The 8196-nt window shown below is 61.6% G+C and overlaps 1 protein-coding gene across 4 annotated transcripts in view; it reads left to right on the top strand.

Moving 5' to 3' along the window:
• The first annotated feature begins 6524 nt into the window (after positions 1-6524).
• FGD5 (FYVE, RhoGEF and PH domain containing 5) overlaps positions 6525-8196 on the top strand; it is a 43735-nt gene continuing 42063 nt past the window's right edge. For all 4 annotated transcript variants that reach the window (XR_009547076.1, XM_060180641.1, XM_060180643.1 and 1 more), the window contains exon 1: positions 6525-7041. Coding sequence is in view for 3 of the 4 variants with exons in the window: in XM_060180641.1 (XP_060036624.1) it covers positions 7029-7041 (13 nt within the window). In the remaining variant the exon portion in view is untranslated. The remainder of the gene's footprint in view (positions 7042-8196) is intronic.

The following is an 8196-nucleotide window of genomic DNA, read 5'->3' on the forward strand; positions in this document are numbered from 1 at the left end:
ACCGCTCGACTCCCAAAAAGTCATTTTCTAAGCATTTCTCACAGCAACCTGCCCTTGGTGCCACCCTAAGGCACAAGAACACCAGCAGGGAATGCCCCTCCCCTGGGCCTTCCACTCTCAGGGCCCAGTTTCAGGATCCCAGAGCCACGTGGAAGCACCCTGCACAGCAGGGGAAGCCCCAGGAACTGAGGGCAGCACTGTGGTGTCTCTCCTTGTCTTGCTTTAGCTTTTCTCTTCTGGTTTTTCCCTTGCTCAGCTCTGGATAATGGTGGAGAAAGAGAGGGAGGGAGAATACGGAGCTCTGGTAGTGGGAATTGTACCCCTCTTATCCTATGGTCTTGTCAGTGTTTCCATTTTATAAATAAATAAATTTAAAAAAAATTTTAAAGTATTTTTTATATTTGTTTATTTTCCCTTTTGTTGCCCTTGTGGCTTTTCATTGTTGTTGTAGTTATTATTGTTGTTATTGATGTCATCTTTGTTGGATAGGACAGAGAGAAATGGAGAGAGGAGGGGAAGACAGAGAGGGGGAGAGAAAGATAGACACCTGCAGACCTGCTTCACCGCGTGTGAAGCGACTCCCCTGCAGGTGGGGAGCCGGGGACTCGAACCGGGGTCCTTATGCTGGTCCTTGCTCTTTGCACCACATGTGCTTAACCCGCTGGGCTACCGCCCGACTCCCAAATAAATAGATTTTAAAAGAAAGAGGGGGAGGGAAGGAGAGAGAGATAGAGATTGTGTGTGTGTGTGTGTGTGTGTGTGTGTGTGTGTGTGTGTGCGTGCTCAGACATCCAGAGCCCTGCTCAGCTCTGGCTGATGATGGTGCTGGGGGTTGAACCTGGGACCTCAGAGCCTTGGTCAGGAAGGTCTTTTGCAGGACCACTGTGTTGTCTCCCCAGCCCAAATACTTATTTATTTATGAGAAAGCCAGAGAGGAAGAGACAGAGTGATACAGAGAGCAAGCCCAGAGCCCTGCTGAGCTATGGGTGATAGTGGTGCTGGAGTTGAACCTGCGACCTCAGAGCCTCAGGCAGGAGAGTCTTTTGCAAAGCTATGGTACTGGGCAGAAGAGTCTTTGCAGAACCATAATCCTCTCTTCCCCATCCCTCTCCCATTATCTCTCTCTCTCTCAGCCTCAATCTAAAATCAACAGAAAGTTCTGGGGCAGTGAAACTGTGCACCTATGAGGTGCTAACAAGCCAATAAATAAATGATAAATAAATAATCAATCTCAGAAGATACTTTTCCAATGCTCAGGGCTCTGTCTCTGTGCTCCACCATAGCCACCACCCACCCTGCAGCCACTTGCAGTCACTAACCCCCCTCCTTGCAGGCCCCGGGGTACTGGGTGCCCTTAGGGAGGTGACCAGAGTCTCCTCGTGGGCAGGGCCACACAGCACCCAGGACAGTCCAGGCCACCACCTCCTTGGACCACGAGTCAGAAGCTCATAGTACCTAGTACCTAGGGGAGCCACCGCTTGTCCCTAAGTCACTGGTGTGTGTGTGTGGGGGGGGGGGAGGCTGGGCGAGCCCCTCCTGGGCCTGCAGCCTCCTCTCCGCAGCCTGAGAAGCCAGCCCCTTGGCCAGGCAGGCACCCCAGCCAGATGCCCTCCTCACCCCCACCCCACAGCCAGGAGCCCCTGCCACCTCCACCACCCTATCACCAGCAGGCCACCCCAGCCCAGCCCGCCACATCTTACCTCTCAGCCAGGCACCCTCCACCCCCACCGCGGTATGTCATAGCAGGCACCCCCTCCCACCCCCAGCTGGGTCCCCCCTAAACAGGTGCCCCCTCCCACAACCCCCCTACCTCATCACAGCAGGTGCCGCCTCACTCCTCCCCAGTTGACCGTCCTCCCACCACAGTAGGCATCCAGACAGCCTGAGTTATGGGTCCCGGAAGCCATTAGTCAGACTCTGCTGATTAACTCCGAGCTTATTATTCACATTCATCACCTCATGACAGTTCTCAAGCCCCAGGCTCATGGTGGCCCTGCTGGGGGGTCCCCAGAGGTGCAGGCTCACTCAGCCCCACCCCTGCAGGGGTCCTCAGGTCACCCCTCCAGCCGGGCCAGGAGCAGGGAACCAGGGGGACCCCCAGCTCCAGCTCCATGGTTGGGGGACAGGCCCCACAGGTGACTCCTGCTCTACCAACCGTGACACCTGGCTCTGAAGCCCTGGAACCTTCCAGAGACCCGCCTGGCTGCCAGGAGGGCCCTGTGGGATTATGGGAAGGAGGTGGAGGCTGCCTGGGCCTCAAGAGGCAGAGCTGGGGGTGGGGAGTCTGGGGGTGCAAGGCTGGCTTCTGGCAGAGGGGGAATACAAAGGGAGCAGGCAGAGGCTCCATGGTGCTGCTGGCAGAGCTCAGCACCTGGGACCCAGATAGGGCCAGAGGCACCCCAGGGCCTAGGGGAAGGGGTCGGCCTGGCTAGGCTCCCAGGAGAGAGGGCCCCTTCTGCACTAATTCACAGGCATCTCACTGTTTCTTCTTGGGATGAAGGTGGTGTCAGACCAGCAGTGATTCTGGGGGCCTTGGGATGACCCTGAGACTGGACAGGCAGGGTCCTTGGAGTGCCCCAGAGCAGGCAGGCAGGGGCTGTGGGGTGACCCCACAGCTGGGCAGGCAGGGGTGCCCTGCAGCTGAGGGACAGGGGCCTTGGGGTGATGCTGCAGCTGGGAGGGCCTTGGAGTGATCCTCTGGCTGGCGGGCAGGATGGGCCTCGAACTCATTGCTTGATGAGGTTCCTTCATTCATTCAGGCCTGGGGCTGCTCCCTTCCATTGGCTCATTCACACACTCAGCCTTCATTTCTTTTAAGACTCATTCAGCCATTGGTTCATCCATTCAATTTAGCCAGTGTCTATGACCCTGGCTTTGTCACTAGAGTCCCACGAGGGTCCTGTCCCCATGGACCCCCCAAGCCTGCGTTGGGTGCAGTGGGGTGCTTCCTCAGCCTGCAGGGAGGGAGGGGAAGTACTTGCCTGGTGAGGGGAGATGGGGTACAGAGGACTCTGGGGGGCTGTGGGCAGAGGCTCGAGAGTCTGTGCCAGAAGCACAGTGCTGCCCTCAGCCCCATCCCCACTGCCACCATCCTCATCACCGCCATGATCACCATCCCCATCACCACCACCACCACCACCACCACCATCACCATCACCACCACCATCACCACCATCTCCATCCCCACCATTCCCATCCCCATTCCCACCACCACCACCATCACCACCACCATCTCCATCCCCACCATCCCCACCACAATCATCATCACCGCCACCATCTCCATCACCAGCATCACCACCACCATCACCATCTTCATCACCATCACCACAATCATCACCCCCCATCCCCACCACCACCATAATCATCATTATTATTACTATTATTATTATTATCATTCCCCCCAGAGCCTTCCTCAGCTCTGGCTGCTGGTAGAGCTGGGGATTGAACCTGGGCCCCCAGAGCCTCAACAGGATAGTCCATTGCTGACCCCTGCACTGTCTTCCCACCCCCTGCTGGACTTCCAGATCTGACCCCGGAGAGAGGACAGGCACCCAGAGACCAACTGAGCAGGGCCAGAATCCAGGGCCGAGGCACGCAAGGTCTGTGCCCTCCCACTGGCACCCCTGGGGACCATGAGGTTCAGCTCCTTGGCTAGTGACGGCCCTCTGCCAGGAGGGGCCTCCTGCTCCCACCACGGGGCCCCTGAGTGTCTCATGTCCCCACCAGGCCAGAGGCCATGGGGCTGAGGTGCCCGTGTGTCCCCCCATGACCCTGAGACCATGGAGGACTGAACGCTGGCTCTTGGCTCCCCTGGCCCAAGAGGCTCAGAGCCCCAGTCACTCTGCTGTTAACTTCTAAAACAGACAGAGACACAGAGATGGCCTGCACTGAAGCTCCTCCAGTGGGCAGGGCCAGACTCGAACCTGCACAGCAGCACCCTGTCCCCTGAGCTATCCCTTATCCTGGCAATAAAGTGAATGGGTGGGGGGCAGGGCCTCACACAAGCAGCTTTCATCATGACAGGCCACTTTCATTCATTCACTCACACCACAGCACTGGAAGCTCCCCCAGTGCACTGGGATGCTCCCATATGGTGCTGGGGCTGGAGGATGGGTGGAGCACCTGTCAGAACACCCACCATGCCCAGTGATCTCTCTCCAACCCCTCAAGGCTGGCCGATGGTCAGTGAGTCCGACTGTCCCTGGCCCCAGCTGACTCTGAGAAAAAGAGCTAAGCCAGTGATGGTGGAGATATGGATGCTAAACCAGTGATGGTGGCATAAGGACAGGAATGGGGATGGGGACAGAGATAAGGACGAGGACAGGGATGGGGATAAGGATGGGGACAGGGACCAGAACAGCCTCTTCAGCCCCCTCCCTAGCAGCTATAGCCTCCCCCACCAGCCTTCCTGCCCTCCCACTGTCCCCTTTAGTCCTGGCTACCTGCCCCCACCTGGGCCCAATGCTCAGTCAGGCCAGTCAGGGTCCCTGGGGTGGCCACATCACTGCTGTCCCCTTAGTGCTTTGTGGGTCACAGCCCCGGGTCACTCTTTTATGCCACCTTAGGGGAGAAGCTGAGGCTGGGGACACACGGGGACAGGGTGACAAGCAGCAGGGCCCCTGGTGGGGAGCTGGGCCTGCTGTGCCCACCTCAAGGCCACTGCCTGAGCTGGGGTGTGGGATGCCCGTCACCTGGGCAGTGTCCCCCCAGGAACCCTGTGAGGGTGGGCAGCCGGGAAGGGTGAAGGTGGGTCTGTCCCTGGTCGCCATGGGAATGGTTCCTGTCCGTCAGGAAGCAGGGAGCCCAGTTTCCTGTTTTGCTATGTGAGGCGGCCTTCCCGGCCAGGGCGGGCAGGAAGCAGGGCCCAGGGCCAGCACTGGAGCCAGGAGCCCACGCCCAGTGGGCGGCGGAAGAGGCGGCCACTTCCCCCAGACCCCCGGGGCCCACCCAGGCGATAAGGCTGCCCTGCCCCCCCCTGGGCTGGGGATAGAGGCCAGGAAAACAATGGTTACCTGAGCCCCTGCCCTGCCTTGCCTGCCTGCTGCCCTTCTTGCTCCCTCCCTTTGCCAGGCCTCTGAGACAAGTTCTTCAGACAGAGCCCTGCTGTCCCTGCAGCCTGGGGCAGGATGTCACCTCATGGTGTCACCCTGCAGGGCTGGGGTCACCTGGAAGGCCGCTGGCTACCTGGCTGGCACCCAGTCACACAGGACGTGTGGGTGACAGCACCCTGGAGCCCTCCCCTCCCCTCAGGCTGGGGCAATGCCTATGCCTCCCTTGGGATTTCCCACAGGGCTCCCGCCACAGCCCCCCCCCCCACAAAGCCACTGATAAACTCCCGCTTCAGCACATGGGAGAAATGTGGCCCACAGAGACAGTGGCTCAGAACCTCCCACCATCATCTTTGAGCTCTCTGCTCTGGAGGCCACGACCCGGTCCATCATCTCCACAAGGCCCAGCGTCTCCACCACATTGGGAGTCACCTCCTAGGCCACCTCCACCATCACCTCCAAGACCACTGCTACCATCACCACCCCCTAGGTCACCTCTACCATTATCACCTCACTACCTCCTAGGCTCTGACCCATGTGGAACCCCCCCCCCCCATGTGGCTGTGCTGTCACGGGGACTCCAGCCTCTGCCACCTGCCATCCCAGGAAACCCCGTCACCTGGCATGGTGGCCTGAGCCTCTCTGCCTGAGGCCCTGATGGCCTACTGTGTTCTCCCTCCTCCTCCTCAGAGTGCCAGGCTGCAGGAGTGAGCAGAGAAGGAATAGGCCCTGTTTCTGAGTCTTCCCATCTGATGGGCAGAAAGGGACAGAGATGCTTGGGGGACAGAGGGCATCAAGTGGACCCCCCTTCCACACAGCAGGCTGTTGGATAACCCCCCCCATACTGCCCAATGGGGTGCTCTCAACCCCCCACCCGGAACACCCCAACGCACCTCTGGCCATCCACCCAGGCTATATCCCCCTCACCCCCATAGGGACCCTTCACCCATCCCAGTCCCGGCACCGCTATCCCCTGGCCAGGGACCTGGGGGTTGGACTGTGGGACCCCGGACCACAGAGAGGCTCCCAGTCCAGGCTCCCTGTCCCCCAGGGCAGGTCCCCTCCCCATGTCCCCTTCTGGTCAGCCTGTCTCTGGCTTCAGCTGGCTTCAGAAGGGCTGTGCTGAGCTGGGGTTCCCGTCGGGGAGGCCAGGAATGTGTCCTCTCACAGCCAGGCTGCCCGCTGTCCCGCCAGTCTGGGGCGCCCAATGGCACTTGTCTGTGGCCTCCTCCTGCCCAGCAAGGAATTCCAGGGAGCTGGGGATTGGGAGGTCGGGGAAAAGCAGCCGGGGCTGGCAACCGGGGGTCTCAGCCTTCAAGTCACCCAGAAGCCCACCTGGCCCCCAACCGCCCTAATTCTCGGCTCCCTGGATCCCGCCCCCAGCCCCTTGAAATGCGGGCTCCTGGGCTCCGGGACTGCAACCCCCCAGCCCCGAGGAAACGCCGATGGGCGTGGGCGGAGCCGGGAGTGGGTGGGGCCAGACCTAGGGGCGGGGGGGGGCGGGGCGCGGCCGGAGCTGTCGGCCTCGGACCCGGAGCCGAGCCGCGGAGCCGGAACGCGCGCCCACAGCCGCGACTCTCCGCCCGGCGGTCCCGGATCCCGCGCAACCCCCCGACCCGCACCCTACCAACCCGGCTGCCCCTCTGCCTGAGACCCCTTCCCCTGGCACTGCACTCCACTGACCCCGCACCCGCCCTGCAAGTCCGCCACCCCCAGACCGGACCCCCACCCCTCCCCGTCCCCCCCACAAGCCCCCGCCCTGCACCCCCTCGGGCCCCGTGGGCCCCTCCCCACGGGGGTCCCCAACCCCCCACCGACAGCACCCCAACCCCCCCAGCCCGCACTCCTTCCCTGAGCTCCCCCTGCCCCTAACACCCCCAGCCCGCACCCACTGTCCCTGCGGCTGAGCGGCGGGCGGGGCGGGGCCACAGCCATGGACTGAGTTGCCGAGACTCGCGGGACGGACCCACGGACTCGAAGATGAGTAGGCCAGGTAGGGGTGCGGGCAACAGTGGGGAGTGGGCTTTGAGGGTTGGGGGGACCCGGGGAGGCTGAGGTTTGGGGGTCCTAAGGAGACTGAGGTTTGGGGGACTCCGGGGGACTGACGTTAGGGGGTCCCGGAGGGTTAAGGTTTGGGGTCTCCGGGGGAGGCCGAGGTTTGAGGGGTCCGTCTGAGGCTGAGGTTTGGGGGACCCATCCAAGATGCCCGCTCTCATGAGGCCACGCCCCTGGTCCCCGCCCTGTGCTCCCCAGAGGAGCGGGTCCCTCCCCTAGACATCAAGTGGCTCCCGGAACCTGCACCCACCCCCGTCGGTCCCCAGACTCTAGTGCCCCTCACCGGCCCCGGGGTCTCCCCTCGCTTGAACCCTGGACACACCTCAGAGCACCCCGGATTTGGCCATCACGCCCGGAAGGGATGGGGAGCCTTGCCACACACACACTGCCTGGCTTAATGCCACCCAGGGACTCGAACCCCAGCCGGGTTTGAGCCACTACCTCCACACACACTCGAACCCTGGTGATTACCAGTCACAGAGCCACCACAGGGCTCCCTGCAGGGGAACACAGCCAACCCCCCCCCCCCCAGAAGTTCTGTGACTCTCCTTGCCCTTGAATTAGGTGGGACAGCCTGTGTCCCCACTCAGCCCAACCTTACACAGATCCCCAGAGAAACAGGAAGCCACCACTGGGACATCTTGGGACCATATCCTGCCCCCCTCCCCCCTCTGGGGGCCTTTTCTCTCTCCTGCATCTTTTCAGTGGAAAAAAAAAAATCATTGTCTTGGGAGGGAGGAGAGAGGCAGCCCAGGCTAAGTCCATGTAGTAAAGGGGGAGGGAGTACTGGGGGGGGGGTGCTGGGGGTCAGGGGTGCTGAGGGACTCAGGGGCCAGGGAGGCCAGGGTGCTGGAGGAGGGGGCTGGGGTGCCTGTGGCCTGGGGGGCAGGTGTTCTGGGGCACTGGGGGCTGGGGGTGCATGTGGGCCAGTCTGGAAGGGCCCCTGGACCAGAATGAGAAGCCCGGCAGGTCCCACCCGCCGTCCCCGTCCTCAGTGGAGGAAACGCTGCCCCCGGCCAGTTCCGGCACAGCCTGGACAGAGCGAGGGGCTCTTCCTCCCCGTCCAGTTTGCTCTAAACAATGGTGAGAGCTG

This window comes from Erinaceus europaeus, chromosome 21, assembly GCF_950295315.1.
Source record: "Erinaceus europaeus chromosome 21, mEriEur2.1, whole genome shotgun sequence".
In the NCBI taxonomy this organism is placed as follows: Eukaryota; Metazoa; Chordata; class Mammalia; order Eulipotyphla; family Erinaceidae; genus Erinaceus; species Erinaceus europaeus.